Source organism: Cucumis sativus, chromosome 5, assembly GCF_000004075.3.
Source record: "Cucumis sativus cultivar 9930 chromosome 5, Cucumber_9930_V3, whole genome shotgun sequence".
Taxonomy (NCBI): Eukaryota; Viridiplantae; Streptophyta; class Magnoliopsida; order Cucurbitales; family Cucurbitaceae; genus Cucumis; species Cucumis sativus.
Window position 1 is genome coordinate 14243229 of NC_026659.2, and position 19770 is coordinate 14262998.

A 19770-nucleotide genomic window follows, 5' to 3' on the forward strand; every position below is an offset into this window, starting at 1 on the left:
TACCATAGTTTTTAAAAGTAATTAGAAAAGTAGGGTTGATTTGAAAATATTTATAGTAGATTATATTTCTTTTTCTCTCCTACATCTTGGGTTGAAAACCTAACTTCTTATCATTTTAATTTTTTTTAAAATTTATAATCTAACTAAACAAATTATTGACTTTCTCTCTCTATATATATATACTTTCCAACCTTCTATTTATTTGTTTATTTTGATTTGTAACTAATCTAACTAAACAATTAATTCAAATCAATATGTATTGAAATTCTAATTCTTTTATAAATTATGTTTTATCTCTCATTCATTTATCATAAATTTTATAATTATATTTTTTTAATTAAATTATTAAAAAGTTATACTATTGGTGAACTGGTATTTTAATGATGATCCATAGTAATTGAAACAATTAAATGTAAATTGATATGTATGTATTGATTGTTTCACGACCTGAACTTCATCGATTTCGAGTTGATTGCCATCGTTGACTTTGAACTCTATGTTGCTCTAACTCTTCAACTTGGTTCTTGTTGATATTCTTATGTATATGATACTTTTACAAGTGCTTCATAATATTCGTTATGGTCTCCACACGTAGGCGTCTATTTCCATGCATGTATAAAGTTGATGGATTTGACATCCATATATGAAGACAATGGACCGACCCATGCATGAATCGAAATATCTTGTATTGACCTCAGAATTGTCATAATATATATATATATATTGTGTCAAATGCTAGCATCATCGTCATCAGACTACTATAACCAGTCTAGCTTTGTGTCAGTGACATAGGAGGTCAGCACTTCTTCCTCATTAAGGTAAATCTCATCGAGTTCAGCTTCTTTCACTCGAACACATCACTTATGAACTAATAGAGGTACAATAATCGGTATATCGTACATATAATGTATCAGTCTTCATATACGTCTCATTATTATTATTGCTTCTAATTCCCACTCGAACACATTTTCCTATAACTTGTTGTGAGTCATCATCTGCAACATCACAAAGCCTACTTTCGATCTTTGTAAATTGTAAAAAAAAAACTTAGAAAATATTTAATTTAGTATATAATTTAAAGTAATTATACAATTGATAATACAATATTTATATCAGTGGGTGTTGAGTTACATCCTTGTCAAATTATTGAATCAAAGCTCCCATCGTAATAAATTTTCTACGAGATTGTCATTGCAATACCAAATGTGCAATCTTGTCTGACCAACCCGTAGTTCTCAAGTCAATGTGGTGCAGAAGTGGCTAAATATTGCATTTTGATGGATTATTTTATTTAAAATTGAACTACATCTAATCACCTTATCAAGATAATTAACGTCACTCACCAATATAAAAGCATATGATATGACTTATGGTTTGCCATATGTCTTGACCGTTCTTACAAAAATTGGTAAATTATCCATTACATTTTTGTAAGATTTCCATATAATTTGAACATCATATTATATTAAAAATAAATAAATATATACTAAAGTATAAAAAATTCAAGTTTGAGTATTCACTAACTAGCTACATGATTTAGTTGAACTAGTTACACAAATTTGGTATCTCTATCTGTGCTAATAAACTAATAATTTGATATTTTAAATTAATTATATCACTCAGTCAATATTAAAACTTTTGTTTGATGTGAATTAAAATAAAATAGCATACGGTGAACCATGTGCTTGACTAAGTATAGTAAATGATCATTTACATGTCCATGTTGGGGAGCCATTCAAGAAAATATTGTCCCTAAACCCATATTTGAAAAAGTATCAATAGACCAATAATTTCAGGAACTTCATGCTTCTCATACATTTTCAAACTTTTAAACATTAATTTAACCTTTTAGCTATAAATTCAAATTTTAGTGAATTCAAAATAACGTTAATAATTTAGACCTTTGAAATTAACTGAGCTAAATAAAATAAAATAAACCTAGCTAAAATATATATTAAAAAAGTAATGTTTAAACAAAGCAATTTGATCTCTTAAATTTTAAAATACAAACCAATTTGATCTTTCAAAATTTTAAATTATTTAATAGATCTAAAAATTTTCAATAATACTTTATCTAAAAATTTTGATCGTGTTTATATTGTAATTATGTAGACATATTTTTAACTTTCAGGTTATATCATTAAACTTTTATATTTAGATTATCTTTCTAATCTTTACATAACATGTGAAAATCTTAAATTACAATTAACTAGCAACAAACTAATATTACTATAAAAGATAACTCCTACAAGCAAAATATTACTATAAAAAAATAACTCCTATAATTTAACCTATATCTATAACTTTTTTATATTTATTTATTTTTAATATACTATTACAAATAAATAAGGTAAGAGATATAATTATGCCTAAATTGTATAATTTACATTAATATCCTCCCTCAAACTCAATGTGGTAAAGTAGAAGTCAACTTGAGTTTGATAAGTAACAGACTAAAGCGACTAGGTGGTAAAGCTTTAGTGAAAATATATGCTTGTTGTTCAGTAGTGAAAATAGAGTATAAAAGGAGGGGTGTTGCTCAAGAGATGATGATGAACAAAGTGACAGTCATTTTCGATGTGCTTCGTACGCTCATGAAAGAGACATCATTGTGAGCAATCTGAATGGCACTACGATGGTCACAATGAAGGAGGGTGGGACTCTGTTGAGGGACACTCATATCAGCAATGAGCCAACGAAGTCGTAAGAGTTCAGCGGTAGCATTAGCAAGATCACGATATTCTGATTCAGTAATGGAACGAGAGTCAAATACTTTGTTTCTTAACTATGCCACAAAATGAGAGAATCTCCTAAGTAGAAATAGTAACTTATTGTAAATCATCGATCAGTGGGATCCCCAGCCCAATTTACATCAGAATAGCCAGATAACACAAGAGAAGATTGAGAAGAAAACTGAAGACCATGTCCCAAAGTTTCCTTGACATATCGAAGGATGCGTAGAACAATAGTAAAATGGATGGTTCGAGGAGCAGCCATAAACTTACTAACATGAACAACATATGCAATGTTTGGACAAGTCACTGTTAGATAGATGAGACTACCAACAAATTGTCGATATAAACTCACATCTTCAAGAGGAACGCCATCAAAAGAGGTTAGATGTGTTGGAATTTTTTGTCCTAAAACTCGTAGTTTGTAAATCATATTCTGTTCAATAAAGTTGTTTATTGAGAAATTAAATATTATAATCTTAAATCCAATAAATCAAGTTCCAAGGTTATTTTTAAATAAACTTGAACTTTATGTGTAAACATAAAGATGGATCAAGTTCGAGTATATAGCCTAAATAGTCTATAGTATATGAAATAAAGGTTGGGCGCCTTATTTAGATAAACTATGGATGCGGCCCACTTTGTAGTACAAACGAGGTGATCCTAATCGTTCATGTAGAGACATGAAAGTGGGGGCATTCTATGTAAAATGTTTACATAAGACTAAACTATGAATTAGTCTTTTTTACGTTATAACACCGTTTACTGTTTAAAACTGACTATCTCAATTATTGATGACCTAGGTAACTTAGTCTTAATCCTGAGTTAACTATGAACCCCGGTTCACACGAGATTATCCTTAGATCTGCATAGGTGAGGGCAGCTCATCAGCGTTGGCCCAATAAGCCTCCCATTTCAGGGGTAAGATCGGGTGGATAGCTGGGAACATAGGGTACAAAATGGAATTCACTCCTACCCGCTTTAGGGTTAGTAGATAGGTTGTTCTCTTAAGCACTGAATCCAAGTCTTGAACAAGGGGCCCCACCCTCTCATTGGCCCGAGAGGGATTAAGTTTATAGGTTGAACCTTAAACCAATTGTTCAATAGTGGATTAGTGGGACTTAAGGAGCAAGATGTAATCTTGGGGGTAAAACGGTATTTTGACCCAGCCAAGGTTACGAGCAACCTGTGAAGGATTAACTTACTGATTATGGTTTTATCAAATGGACACAAATATATCTATAGTGAAGGGAGTGCAACTACGGGACTTTAGTGGAATGACCCGTTAGTTAACGAATGTTGATTAACTAGGTTTAAAAGAGTTTAGCTAGTTAATCTTGAATCGTTGGAGCCCATGATCTATAGGTCCATTAGGTTCCTCTGCTAGCTCATATGGATTAAACTTAGAACACAGTGTGATGAAATAAGTCGAATTGTTCGAATTGGGAGAAGAAAGGGAAACCGACAAATATAGTGATATAGTCGTCGGTCTTCTAATTAGAAATAGAGCTTTTATGTTTTACATACTATAAGTATACTATAAGTATGAATGCGGATTCATACTAAGAAGCTCGGAATTGATGGAATTGGTCAAAAATAGTAAAAAGTCAAAATGTTGACTTTTGACTTTGAAAAGTCAAACTTTGACCGGCCTTATATTCAAATGTGATTTGAATTTTGGAAAAATGAATGCGGATTCATGCTCGGGAGGTTGGAATTAGTCAAGACGGACAAAATGGTAAAAAGTCAAAATATTGACTTTTGACTAAGAAAAGTCAAAGTTTGACTTTTGACTAGAAATATCTAATGACTATTTTACCTTGGACTAAGTTAGTGGGAAAATCCAACATTTTGTTGGATAATCCCACTAACTGTTAGTGGGATATGTGGCTATATGAGATATAGACACCTAGCCCACTAAGTTCCATTAATTGTTAGTGGAACATTAGGTGTTGAGATTTGGCAAATGAATTGCATGCATTTTTGCATGTAATTAGGTTATAAATAGAGGTGTTTTCAAATGTTGAAGAACTTTTGCCTCTTTTATCATTTTCATCATCTCAACAAAAGAAAAAAAAAAACCTTCCAATCCCATTTTATCTCCATTACTTTCTACACCAAAATTGGGTCCCACAACCGGGTTCTTTGTCTAGAGGATAGCAGTTGAGTACTAGTGGTGGTCTCGGTTAGAATTGGTAAGAAGATATCAAACCTTTTGAAAGCTTCAAAGGTAATATTTCTTAAAACCCTAATTTGATTAGTTTATGGTTACATGTTAATTGTGGCAATTAGGGTAGAAATTCGATTCTTTTTCCGTTGTGCATGACTTAGTTCTATCAAGATGGACATTGGGATCTAACGATGTCGAAGTTGTATTGGAGTCGGTGATTCCTAGCGGGTTAAAAGATCATAGGCATATTTTACTTGAGACAACAAACAACCATCTGAGCGCTAAGAGACTTAAAGGCCAAGAAAGTAGTTGAGAGATCCAAGGTCTTTCATCTCAAAATGTTGATCGAGATAATATTGTAGGTCAGATATGGCATGTGCATCATTACAAGTATTAATCATATCATCAACATAAAGAAGAAGAAGAACAATACCACGGCGTGTCTAGTGTGTAAAGAGCGCAGTGTCATGGGGACTAGAGGCAAATCCAAATTGAGTAATGGTGGAGCTAAATGTGGCAAACCAAGCTTATGGAGCTTGTTTTAGACCATATAATGCTTGACGCAAGATGCACACCTTATGCGAAAGAGGAGAAGTACCATGGGGTGGCTTCATATAAACTTCTTCAGAGAAAGGCATTTTTGACATCCATATCTGAAGAAGATGTCACTGCTTGGCAGCAACAACAACTAACAGACTATGAACATTCAAGCCCATGAGCAAATGATCCAATATTCTTGCGAGTAGCCTTTTGCAAAAACATGAGCCTTATAACGCTCAATAGTGTCATCAGAGTGAGTCTTGATTTTGTAAATCCACTTGCATCCAATGGGTTTTTTACCGGGAGGTAAATTAATATAGTCTAAAGTGTGTGTCTTTTCAAGAGCCTGCAATTCATCATTTATTGCTTTCTACCATAAAGGGTCAGTACTGGCCTCTTGATAAGAGGTGGGTTCAACAAGAAAAACAATAGTGGAAAAACAGTGATAATCATGGAGATGGATGGAAGGTTCCCTTACCCGAGTAGAACGACGAAGAGGAGTATCTGAAGTAGGTTCAGGAACATCATTGGAGACAAATTATTGGTTCGAATTTGCAAGAGCAGGTGGAAATTGAGCAAGCTCACTATTAAGAGTGAACTCAGAGAGATAAAAAAGTTCAACAGATGAATTAGTTAAAAAAGAATGAGGACTTGAGAAGAAGGTGTGAAAGGAGGACAAACGAAAGAACATAGTATGCTCCTAAAAGGTGATATGTCAAGATATACGAAGTCTATTGGAAAGAGAATTCCAACAATAAAAATCTTATGTTCTGTGCCATAGCTAAGGAGGGAACAAAGGTGGGTATGTGGTTCAAATTTAGTGTGTTCATGAGGATGCAGAAGAACAAAGCAGTCACAACAAAAAACTTTAAGGTTAGAGTGGTTGGGAGGAGGACCATGTAACCTTTCAAATAGAGAGATGTTCTGAAGAACATAATAAGGAAGACGGTTGATGGTATAGGCCGATGTAAGAGCAGCTTCTCCCAAACTATCTCAGGACATGAGGCAGATAGAAGGACACATACTAAGTCAAGAATATGTCTATGTTTGTGCTCATCACGCCCATTTTGTTGAGAGGTATAAGGACAGGAGTGTTGAACAAGGGTGCCCTGTTGGAAAAGAAAAGAAAGAAGAGTGGAGTTTTGTACTCCAAGACATTATCAGTGTGGAGGGTTTTGACAGGACAAGAGAATTGAGTGTGAATCATGTTAGCAAACTCAATATACATGTGAGATAATTCATAGTGATTTTTTTTATAAAAAAAATCCATATAAATCGAGAGTAATCATTAATGAACAAAATATAATAACGATAACCACGAACAGTAGTAGTAGGGGCAGGACCCCAAATGTTATAATGTACTAAAGCAAATGATTTATCACATATAGGAGTGGAGTGTGAAAAAGACAAAGCAGATTGTTTAGCGAGTTTGCAATTTAAGCAATGAAAATGAACAAACTTAGTAACATTATTGAAGTTGTTAACAAAAATTAAATGACAAAGTTTTTCAGAAGAAGCATGACCAAGACGAAGATGCCACTTATATGTATCATCTTCAGTGACAGAAGTGGAGATAGATGAAAGAGGAATCTAGAGAGACATGAGCTTAAATAATCTTCCCACTTTGCGACTCGTGCCAATCATTTGTCTCGTATGTCGATCCTGAACCTGACAACCATTGAGAGAAAAAGAAACAATTAAGCCAAAATCACATAATTGACCAACAGACACAACATTAAAGGTTAGGTTTGGAACACATAAGTATGAGGAAGACTCAGGCTAGGAGTATCAATGGTGCCAATGTGAGAGATGTTCATATAATTTCCATCAATAGCATAAATTGGAGGTAAAAATTTAGCTAGACTAGAAGTAGTCATAAAAGAAAAATCAGATGTCATATGGTTGCTACAGACAGAGTCAAGAAGCCATCTATTACCTGGTGAGACGGCGAGAATAGAGGAATAATGATGAAATTAACTAATTTAATAGGCTCTGAAGGGCACTTATCTGAAGATTGGTGGAGGTGGAATCATTTGAGATAGTAGCAGCAACAACAAAGAAGGAACCAAGTTTATTAAAGTTCCTTGTAGTTTTTGTAGAAGAACCTAGAGGTCGAGGTGGTGTGGTGGGACAAGTATGTAGAAGGTGACCACATTTATAATAGTACCTACACTATTTTAGGACAATCAGTAAACTTGTCACCAAAGAGCTAACAATTCTTACAAAATGTGTTTGATGCTCTATTAAGTGGATAAGTGCTTGCAAGAACAACATCAGATTGTTTGAATTGATTGATGCCAAGACATTTTTCCTAAAATAAAATTTCTTAGATTGCTGCATCCAGTGAGGGCAAGGGATTTTGGTGCAATAAGGCAGCCCCAACAGATTCATATTCTGGGCGTAATCCCATAACACTACAGGAAAAAAGGTCTATGTTAGCTCATTAATAACACTATCGTTGACATTTTATAGCGTTTTACCAAAAGTCATGACAGTCCAAGTTATTAAAAGTCTGGATTTTAATAGTAGTTTATAAAAGCTATAAAAGGTATGCATTTTGATAACGTTTTGGAAAGGTTGTAAAAAACAACTTTTTAATAAAGAATTTTTCTATTTAGATAATTTATGATAGCATTTTCTTAAAGCTATGAAAAATGTTTTATAGCAAGTTTTAAAAGTTGTTGATTGTTTATAATAGCATTTTTTTTAACAAACATAAACATTTAGTCATACCTTTAAATAAAAGTTATCATAATGTAGTATTTTTCACATATTTTATCTATAATAAACTTTTTAAAATATCAATATTCAATTCCCAACATCTACTTTAGTTAAAGCTATATACATAAATAATTCACAACACAGTAAATATTAAAAATTATTAAAGTTATAACCTCCATTCTTAATGGATTAAAATTACAAAATAAAGTATTCAATAATTTACTTAAATAAAGTTGCAGTCTAAACGATACAAAGGTAAATAAAGCATTTAGTTAGTGTACCAACAACACAAATTAACCCTCAAAAGACAAACAAAATTCACCATAAGTGTTCAACAACACAAGTTCAAGATTATATTTATAAGTATATGTTTTTGGCAACCATCTCATATTGCTTTCTATTTCCAACCATTGTCGTGTATATGGACAAACTATTCGTTTTGATGCTTCTGAACTTATATATGAAAACTACACAACACAAAACAATAACAATTGACTATGAGAAAGAAGTAGATTGTGATTGTTAAAAAGACCAAAAACATAAATAGCAACCCACTGGTCATGACCATTTTCCCTATAATGGTTTGAAATTAGATAATGCAACTACATGACAATTACCTGTAGCCTATCTTCTATAGTAGTAACTCCAAGGACTTCAAAATTTCACTATAATCTTTAACAAACTTCAGCTAACGTCCACTTCAAAATATCAGAAACCGGACATGCCAAATAAAAATACATACAGAAAAAAATTGCATTCATAAAAAGCATGGGACGAAGTGATGTTAAAAGAATTTTCACTAAGCTTCTCATACCTCCGAGGCTTTTAGCACCAATTCTGTCAACAAATAAATAATGACAGACTATGAAACTTTTACCTTCGTTGATTCGTAGGACACTGCCCTATTAGGGAGGTCACACTTAAAGCTATTTACGTGATTCCAACAAATAAACAATGGCAGACTATAAAATATAGATTGCATGTCATGCCACTGATATTACAAATGTGTCAAATTGTCAACAGTGATTCCCAACTCTCCATCCTTCGTTTGAAAAGAAGTTTTGGAAATTTCAATTCAAACATACATTTCATTGACTTCAGATTGCTTCGAGTTTAGAGGAGGTTAGGTGTTTTATAATAAATGGAGAAAGTCGTAAAATAAGTTGAAATATTTTTTGCTTCACGTTGTCACTTCCCTGATTTAATTCCATCGAGTTTAGAGAAAGAAAACAATGAAGATTATTTTTTTTAATGAAAAAAATGAAGGTTAAATGCACAAAGACAACTTTATTGATCTGCTTTGAGATCAATGAAAGTAAAAGAAAGCATATAACCTAAGAAACCTTAATTTTGGTTCGGGATGGGGCACTGAGGATGAATGGGCATTTACGAGCACGATAGAAAACCTAGTAAACGTTTCAAGTTTTGAATTTTTTGCATCAAAGGTAAGTTCACAGAAATCAAGATTGAGATATATTACAAATATCAAGCTGAATGGGTACTCGCGATCGAGACTACCAATAGTTCGTTCCAATTGATTTTTGAATTAAGAATGTTCCTCCAAATTATGCACGCGTTGTGGTGCTGGAAATAGAACTCATTGGTCAATCACAGAGGATTAGTGATGTTGAAAAAGATGATATGAAGTAAGCAAAGGGTTAGAAAACATTAACTCAATTTTCGCGAATAGCTATTGCCCTAGACGAGTCATTGATACGAAAACCTTTAATGCATGTTTGGGAGAGGGTTTATGGAGGATTAGAGTTATCATAATTCCTCGATCCTTGTTTTGGGGAGGGTTATCATAATCCCCTCATAACCCCTCTCCATAACACCCTTTTGTCTTTACTTTTAAATTTTCACAAGGGGCAATTTTAAAACTAGTAAAATAAATTAAAAATATTTACAGCAATAGCAAAAATTTTGGATTCTATCAACGAAGGATATCACTAACTATCAATGCTACTGATAGAAAGATATCACTAAAGGGGTATTCTATGGCAGCGGAAGAATTTAAAGAACCGTTACTCAAATTAATTTGGAAATCTTAAAATACCAACACATTGGCAAAATTTTAGAATCAAAATTCTAAATAAAAACTAAGCATGCTTTTAAATTAAAGGATACATAGAACTTACTTTTGATGACATCTCTAAATCTACAAATCACCAAATTGGGAACACCACCCGTCGGAGACCTTCCTATTCTCTAAGATGAGATTGGTTTGTGGAAACCAATTGGAATGGGAAAAAAGTTTAGAGAAACTTTTTTCTTTTTGCATATAGAAAAAGTCTTGGCTTTTTTCTAGATGAATTTGGTTAAAGAAAATTGTTTTCTTCTAGATATTTATAACTTTCGTTCTTGAAATAGGAAAAAGAATAGATGAGAATTATGAAATTCTATTATCAAATCTACTAATTAATTAACAATTAATCAATTAGTTAATAATTAATTAAATCATATTTAATTAATATTTCATTCAAATCTTATTTGAATAAATATCTCTCTAATATCTTATAGATTTATATTAATATAATTAATTAAATCATATTTAATTAATATTTCATTCAAATCTTATTTGAATAAATATCTCTCTAATATCTTATAGATTTATATTAATATAATTAATTAAATCATATTTAATTAAATATTTCATTCAAATCTTATTTGAATAAATATCTCTTGCAATATTATCTTATACATTTAATTAAATTTAATTTAATTAAATAAAACTAAATTATTAATTAATTCTCCAACCAATAATTTTAATATGAATCCAAATTCACATTCAATTAATATTTAAACTTATTCAAATATTTTATCTCGCATAAATTAATTTTGAATCATATTCAAAATTAAATTTATATAATAAAGTTTCGCAAACTTTATATTATAATGCATTACTATACACTAAACTAATTACCAAAGTAATTTTGAACATTTCAAATTACAACCAATATAAATAAATCTCATTACCCTTTACGAGCTAAGAAGGGAACCTAATGGACCTATAAATCAGAAGCTACAACAATTTGAGATTAATTAGCTAAACTAATTAACCACATTAATCAATATTTTTTAACTGTGTGTACACTCCACTAGAAACTCACAGCTGAACTCTTCTCACTGTAGATATATTTCTGTGTCCACGAATATAGACCAATAACAGTAAGTTAGTCCTTCACAAATGTTTGTAACACCAGCTGGGTCAATTTTCTGTTTTATCCCTGAGTTACCTCTAATCCTTAAATATTAGTGCTTCTCCAATGAACAACCTGTTTATGGTCTTACCAATAAACAGGAATCCCTCTCGTGCCATAGAGACGGTAGGACCTTTTGTTCAAGACTTGGAGACACCATTTAAGGGAACACTCATCTACTTACCCTAAAGTAAGGAAGAAGTAAATTTCATCCTATGTAATTATGTTCTCAGCTCCTAACTTGGTCTTGTCTCCAAAATGATAAGCTTATTGAGTCGGCGATCTGGCCACTCTCACCTGTACAAATCAAAGGACAATCTCTCGCAAGCAAGAGTTCATAATACACTTAGGATTAAGGCTAAGTTACCTAGGTCATCCTAGTGAAATAGAGACTTAACTAGTTAACAGAGTTACATCTAGTGGTTACTATTTCACGGTTCGATCTTATGCAAACTCATTGCATAAGATACCCTCACTCGCATGTCAACTACACGAACATGTTGGATCATTGCGTTTGTATCAAATACAAAGTGAGCCATATCAATAGTGTTACCAGGATAAAGTACTCAGCTTTATCCTTATATTATAGACCCTTTAAGCTGATCTTGAACATTCATCCATGTATGTGTCTACATGCTGTTCAAGATTCATTAAACAGCTTAAGATGTTAGTTTATTGAATTTGAGTTATTAAGACAAAACCAATAAGTTAATCACTAACAATTATTACAATAATTGTTGGCTTTTTGGCCCTTAATCTCAAATTAATTTATTTTAATTATTCAATTAATTTATGTTTTGATGATAACAAATCTGATTTTTTTTTATTGACAATTTTATTAATTTGAATAGACTATATCGTAGAGCTTGAAAAAATGATTCTAACGCCTCTTGAATCATCCAAATCGAAGTTCAAATGAAGAAAATATTGTAAAATAAGGTTAACGAAAAAATACCCGAGATGGTGACGTGGCGACCAAGCATTCAATTTGAACCAATTAGAGAAAGCCACTTGGAGCAATGAAGGAGTAACAAATGTGGCTTTTTGTTATGTTTTATTGACTTTTATAAAGAAAATGAATTTAAAAAGAAAATGACTTTAATATTATTATTTTTCCTTGTGTCTAACGGCTAATTTTTTTAAAAGATGGTGAAGTTGCTTTATTGGTTTCTTTTTAAACAAAATATTTTGAAAAGACATATTATTATATTATTATTTGTATGGTGTCTAACGGTTAATTAAATTTAAACCTCAATCATTCATTTTTCTTTTACTTATATCTAATGACCCAAAATTATTTTGAATTTATCTTTCCTCTCTTTTTAAATACTTTCACTTTTCCCAAATTTTAAAAGACAAGATCATTAAATCTTTACAATCCTCAAACAAGAAGCCAACATTGTTATTCTCTCTAAAGCTTCCAATTTTTATTCTTTTCATCTTATTCGTGAGAGCTTCTTATTGTATTGTGAGGATTAAATTTGTGAGCTTCAAATTGTATACTCACTCTTTTAGAGAGTTTTCTTTTGTGTGATTTAAAAACTTCAACATATTGTAACAGTTGGATCCTAACCCGTGGAAAGGATCGGGTTTACTCTTGAACCCAAAAAAGGAGCAAGAATCGGTTCGGCTCAAATTCGTAGAAAGAGTCCAAAGAAGATTTTCAATCAAAATCACAAGAGGTGCTTGGAAAAGTGGATGTAGGTTGAGTTTAACCGAACCACTATAAATTTACGGTGTCTTTTTCTCTAAGTCTTTTCTAATTATTTTTTAATTTAATTTTAGTTACATATTCTTATTGGTTGAGTTTGATTGCATACTTCCATTCATATATTTTTATTAATCTTATTATTTAACAAAGTTTACAAAGTTTTTTATTTAAATTTAAAAAGTATCTAATTAGTTGATTTTACTTTTTATTTGTCAAAAAGTTTATTTAAACCCTATTCACTCCCTCTAGGGTTGCCATACTGATCCAACAATAATAACACTTTATTAATAACGGTTAATGAATTATATTTACAATGTACGAGTTTTAAGACATAAAGTATAAATATTTAATTGTTATTAATAGAATCTTATTTGTATAGATTAAAACTGATATACAATTTTATTTTTCCTTCTTAGAAAAGTATTACAATTATTTTAAAATATTAGTAGAGGATGAATAGTAAACTTTAAAAAAAAGCTTATGAAAAATAATTTTATAAGATTATTTTTCTAAAAAGATAAAAAGTAAAAGATTTAGACCTTTTCATACCCATAATCCTTTGGTTTCTTTTTTCTTTTATAAAAATTTAGCTTATGATTTTTTTTTTATTAACTGGTTACCTATCTTACAAATATTTTTAGAAATTAAATTGAAATTTAAAGAAAAATATAGTTTTTAAAACTTGTTATTATTATTGTTTTTAAAATTTTGTTATTAATTCCATTCTTGTAATTAAGAAACATGACTTTATTTCAAAAATAATAAAATGATTAACCAACTAAGTTTTTTTTGTTTATATTTTAAAATTGAAATTGAGTTGATAAACATTATTAGCATATACAAGATTGTGTAATTTGTTATTACATTTTGCTATTGTCTTAGTGAATCAAAATTTGAGACACTATAAAAAAAATCAAAGGTTGTTTTCATTTATAGAATTAAAATTACTTTAATAAATATTGTGAAAAAAACAATTATAATAAAAGATAGAAAATGGAAAGAAGAATATTTTTTTAAAAAAAAAAATTAGGACTAAAATTACATCTTAACATGATTTATTAAAATCATATCATTTTTAGGCAGGATAATTTTTAAAAAGAGTAGATTTTACAAAATATTTACGGTTTAAAACAAATTCTATCCGATAATAATTGATGTGAAGGGATAGAAAATTATAAATGATAAAATTCAAAACTTTAATATAAGTTGTAAATATTTTAATTTATTTTACTATTTTTAAAATGTCTCATTTTCCGAACTATATTATCTGTGCATGTAAGGTATTCTTTCTCCGATCACAAATTATTCCAACCCTAACCCTTTCTCTCCCCTAAAGTCCTCCGGCACATAACCAAAAAAAAACTACAGGTCAAAGAAGAAAATTTGATAATTGTGTTCTTAAATTAATACTTCCTTTTGACAAGAAAGAAAATGGGCGTGGCGTCATTGGATTGAGATCATATTCTCATAAACCAAGAAACTAGGGTTTCATCTTGTCAGGGATTAGATGAATCAACCATCGAAGAAGAAGAATTTCCGGAAAAGGAATTGTTATGATTCGGAAGATGGAGGAGACGAGGCAAACTCCGTTACCGCCATATCGGAGGAAGAGGAAGAAGAGCACAGGATGGCATTGGAGGAGGTAAAATTTCTCCAGAAACAGAGGGAGAGAAGGGCCGGAATTCCTGCAGTTCCTCCAGTATCGGCTCAGACCACCACCGCCGGTGCTGGCGGAGCCAGTGGCGGCGGCGGTCTTGTTAGGAAATCCACTGATGCTAACAGTAAAACTGGTGGTGGTGGGGGCAATAAGAATGAAAGTGCGGGAGGCGAAGGCGACAAGGATGATTTGGTCCTTCAGGATACCTTCGCTCAGGAAACTGCTGTCATGGTTGAAGATCCCAATATGTAATATTCTTCTTAACTATGTTGTTTCTTTACAGATATTTCTATTTGTAATAAGTTGGAGTTCTGATGTGTTTTCATGACAGGTTGAAGTATATCGAACAAGAACTTGCAAAGAAAAGGGGAAGAACTGTTGAGACTGTAGAAGGAGCTGAGAATGACTTGAAACAGGCAGAAGATGAATTATACAAAATCCCAGAGCATCTTAAAGTGAGTGAGTAGCCAATCTAATTTTCTTGTTTCTTCTTTAACTGTTCTTCTGTTTATTTCAAATCCGCTGAGTGCTGCATTAGAATTCTGTTAGAATGACCGAAATTAATATCAGAATTCTTTGGGTTTTTGTATTCTAGACTTGTTTTTGCTGATCATTTTTGGATCGTTATCACTTATCAGGTTAAAAGACGAAATTCTAATGAAAGTTCCACTCAGTGGACTACAGGGATTGCAGAGGTTCAGCTTCCAATTGAGTATGCCCTTTCCCCTCCTTTATGAAAGAGTTTCATTAATCGATCTCTAAGATTTTTACTTGTGTGTACTTTATATGAATTGTGAACAATTTGAGCAAGTTATCGGGGGTACACAATGGAATCATTCTGCATTTTGTGCATTAACACAAAAATTAAGCTTTACATGGAATTTGTCGTTCCTTGATTATTAACTTGTCTTCTGGTTTATCGGGGGTACTAAATAGTGTGAAATGCCGTTTAAAACAACCATTTGTTATAATTGAGGTGGATGTGGATATTTTCCATTGACATTTATGAAGTGTGTTCAACTGCGCATTGCTCTATTTGTGACAGATTCAAGTTGAAGAACATTGAGGAAACTGAGGCTGCTAAAAAGCTTCTACAGGAAAAGAGATTTGTGGGTCGTTCGACGTCAGAGTTCAGCATCCCCTCAAGTTATAGTGCTGATTATTTTCACCGTGGCAGGGATTATGCTGAAAAACTCAGAAGAGGTATTTCATACCTTTGCTTTCATATTGTTTTACTTTTACCCTTTGGGATGATATTGTTATGTTATTTACTCTGGATGTGAGTTAATTATAGTCTTAGTGATTAGCTACCTAAGATGCCAGTTTCTGACAAATTTTCTGGATCCCAAATATAAGATTCTAGTGGTACCCTTGTCACCCTGTAATGTTAGAAAATGTATGCCTTTGTTCTATATTCTATGCATGTGTATAGGTATGGATCGTTAGACTACAAACTAAGTGCATGGTTGGGACTGATTATTTAACGGTTAAAATTACTTCGAAGAACACAAAATTTAATCACTCTAAGCCAATTTAACGTTTAATTTTACATTTTAAAACCCATTTCAAACTATTAAACTGGATTTTGATGAATTACTAAAGCATTTTTCGAATGATTTTAACCATTTTTTAATTACTCCCCAACATTCCTTAACATGCCCTGAGCTACCACGTGAAAGTGGGAAAAATATACTTCTGCGCTTTAGTAGACAGTATACTGTTTCTGACGAGGAATAAAAAAATGTGTAGAACATCCTGAGCTATACAAGGATAGAAGTTTGCAAGATGATGGTTCTGGCTCCAAACCAGCAGAGACTGGTACAGAGGCTGCTGGGCAAAGGCAGGCTGCCACAGATGAGTTCATGCTAGAACGCTTCCGGAAACGCGAACGTCATCGGGTTATGCGGAGATAACGCACTTCTCAGACTGTTGCTTCTCTGCAATTGGACGTAACTTGCTTGATAAATTAACCATCAAGGATAAAGATCTTAGTCCTACGAATATTCTTTCACATCAGGATAGTCATCTCAGGACCTCAGGTTAGGGAGGGAAGAAATTCATAATTCATAGTTGTAAAGTCGGCTGAGTAACTTATGAGTCGAAGTAAGTTTTGGATATAATGATATTGATAATGTGATTTGCCCTCTTTGCCCTATCTGGCCGTGTCTAGTCTAAATGTTGAGATTGAGAACATGTACAATATTGATGTTGGAAAAATGGAAAATTACAAACTAATATTTATATGTTTTGACGTAGTTGAGATCTTATGCTTATATGTTATTAATTGATGTATTAGCTGATTATCACCTTGCTATATACTTTGTCTCTTGTTAATATTCTGCTGCTATATAAACTATAGGATGGTAAACCATGGTACATTAGTTGAGGTTCATTGTGAAGTTATTTTCTTCTTTTTTACTTTAGAAGACGTCTGTCTGTGTGTCAACTTCTTTCTTATTAGTTATTTTTAACGATTGCAATAAGAACTCTAGGTTTTGTTTAATGTGGAAGAACTTGGACCAAGGCCCCTTAAAAGAATATAAATTAAAAATATTGGTGTGTCAAGTGACATGGGTAGGGGCAGATGTATCGTTCTTGAAGGAAATCTGTTTGTTTTTTAGAACATTTGGAAGAATGGGTGCATTTGATTTGTTGAGTTTACTATTTATTGTTTAGCCATTGAGTTTTTAAAATAGTTATGTTTTATTTTCAGATTCGATTTTACTTTTAGTACTAGAATAGATTTAGAAAGCTTTTTAAGTAATTTTTTTAAAATAACTGTGATATATTAAGCCAATAATTCAATTCTTGATTTTCTCTCAAATGAAAGCTAGATTCATTGGGTTCATAATGAATATAACAAAGTAACAAATAGCTCAAGATCGTAGTGCCTTGTAACATGTGTTCATGATCGTGAATAACCAAGGCTGATACTAGCTTTCACTTGGGCTCATGGGTTGAATCTAGGTATTTGTGATCAAGGCTTGATGCTCATCGTTTTCATGTGGTGTATCGAAGATTGATACTTTAGGCCTTGACACCCGATGAATGAAACCCAACCACTCTACCATTTTTTGTTTTGTTTTTTTTTTTTTTTGGTGCTCTTCTGCTCTGATGTGACCATCTTTGAAGAGACCACACCAGTTCCAACGAGTTCAAACAAGCAACCCCAATCATCTTTCTTCTTTTGTCTCTCCCTCTATTCTATTTGAGTTGTTGAGCGAGATCGGACTCTGAAAAGAAACCAAACAAGCGAGAGTAATGGAGCATAACCATGAGAGGAAGGGAGAGAAGAGAATGATCTCTGAGACCAAGCTCAGAAGAACCAGAACCAAAACCAAAAGAGTAAGAGTAAAAAAAGAGTAAATAAAAACTATTTGTTTGGTAACCATTCATTTTTTTTTTTTTAAAGATTAAGTTTATTTTTATTTTTAAAAGTATTTTATTTTTATTTTTAAAAATTAAGTTTATTTCTTACTTTCTTATTCTGATTTTCATTTTTTTAAAATAGAAATTTTTTTTAAATAGAAATCTTTTTTTAAATAGAAATCTTTTTTTAAATAGAAATCTTTTTTAAAATAGAAGGGTTGAATTCCTAACAAAATTCTGAAAACAAAATCCAATTTATTGAAAGCTTTTTATGATTTGCATCTTTTTTTTTAATCAACAATTTATTGAAAGCTATTTTTTTTTTTAATGATTAGCATCTTTTTTAAATGGAATTGTTGAATTTCTAACAAAATTCTAAAAACAAAAACAATTTATTGAAAGTTATTATTATTTTTTTTTTTATGATTATTGGTAAACTGTAGATAAGAAAGAAAGTTGGAGGTGACTAAATGTAGATAAAAAAGAAAGTTGGAGGTGACTATAGCTGATAGGCTCGATTTTTAAAAACAAAAAAACAAAATGGTAGTGGAATAAAGCTCATTTTTTCCTCCGAATTTGGATTATCCATCTACCACATGTATCCTAGTTCCTTCTATTCGTGGCTCAATGTCTCTTCCCTTTGCACATGGATTCACAATCCATCCAACAAACAAAATCTTAACAAATATGTCCTTTTCCATGCATCATCTCACATCAAACTAATCATCATAGTCTGAAAAATGTTATTCAATCGCTACTAGAAAAGGCAACCACGGTAGGTCTCAACATTGTCCAAACGAGTGGAGTTGTGTTCACTTATTGGAAAAGGAGATTGTGTTAGCCATCGGTGCTGGTGAAAGAGATAAATAAGGTGTCCTCCTGGGTGCACCAAAACAAGACAACAAAGCAAAGGTTGTGAAAAAAAGAGAAAAATGTCACTAAAGGGGAAGGAATTACCCATTTTTCCTAATTCAAATACCTCATTCTGAGAGAAGAGTATGAGAAAAAAATTTAGATTGATACAGTGGCAGACCCCTAGAACTAACATTGAACCCCACAAAATGTTAACTAACGGCTAGGAGCCATAGGAGAAAGAATGACCATCGACGGATGGTTGATTGCCAGAAGACTTGGTCAATGAACTTGGAATAGACCAAGTCAGTGGCGAGACAGACGGCAGGTGCCTTGGCTTTGAGGAAGGTCAAACAAGACAAGCACCTATATAGGAGGGCATGGGATGTAGCACGACAGACAACACTAAGGCAACCGTGCCAACCTCTGGGCTCTAAGCATGTAGCAGACGCAAGCCAGGAAGCGAGACAGGCGTGCGTCTGTTGCAGGGTGCACTTGGGGCAGACGCTCAGTGTCACGGTCATGCGCTTGTCCAGGACCTAATGTCTGTGTCTGTGTGCTCCCACCTCATCTTTTATTGCCTTCATCATATTTTAGTTTCTTAATATTTTTATTTTATTTTATTGTAAGTGACATCTCCCATTGCCAATTTTCTTTTTTTTTTTTCAAGAATGGTGCAAAAAATGCTCAAAGTGTCATTGACTATCTAAATTTGGTTTGACTGATTGTTTTCGAGTAGAATCAAGTATCACACAATTGCACCAAGTCACTCAAGAAAGTACTTTTGTGACACCATGCAGGCATTGTACACCGTTGCG

The 19770-nt window shown here is 32.2% G+C and overlaps 1 protein-coding gene across 1 annotated transcript; it reads left to right on the forward strand.

The window, feature by feature from the left end:
* The first annotated feature begins 14360 nt into the window (after positions 1-14360).
* On the forward strand, positions 14361-17023 carry LOC101215146 (protein COP1 SUPPRESSOR 2). The gene is made up of 5 exons (XM_011656258.2): positions 14361-14979; positions 15063-15186; positions 15370-15443; positions 15777-15934; positions 16481-17023. Exons 1-5 carry the CDS (start codon positions 14582-14584, stop codon positions 16642-16644), a joined length of 918 nt encoding a protein of 305 aa, XP_011654560.1. The 5' UTR covers positions 14361-14581; the 3' UTR covers positions 16645-17023.
* Positions 17024-19770: the final 2747 nt, after the last annotated feature.

Bases quoted from the DNA above. Each gene is read 5' to 3' on its own strand.
- LOC101215146 (XM_011656258.2), top strand. From the start codon at position 14,582: ATGAATCAACCATCGAAGAAGAAGAATTTCCGGAAAAGGAATTGTTAT. The intron at 14,980-15,062 runs GTAATATTCTTC...TTTTCATGACAG, and splicing joins ATGGTTGAAGATCCCAATAT to GTTGAAGTATATCGAACAAG. The intron at 15,444-15,776 runs GTATGCCCTTTC...TATTTGTGACAG, and splicing joins GAGGTTCAGCTTCCAATTGA to ATTCAAGTTGAAGAACATTG.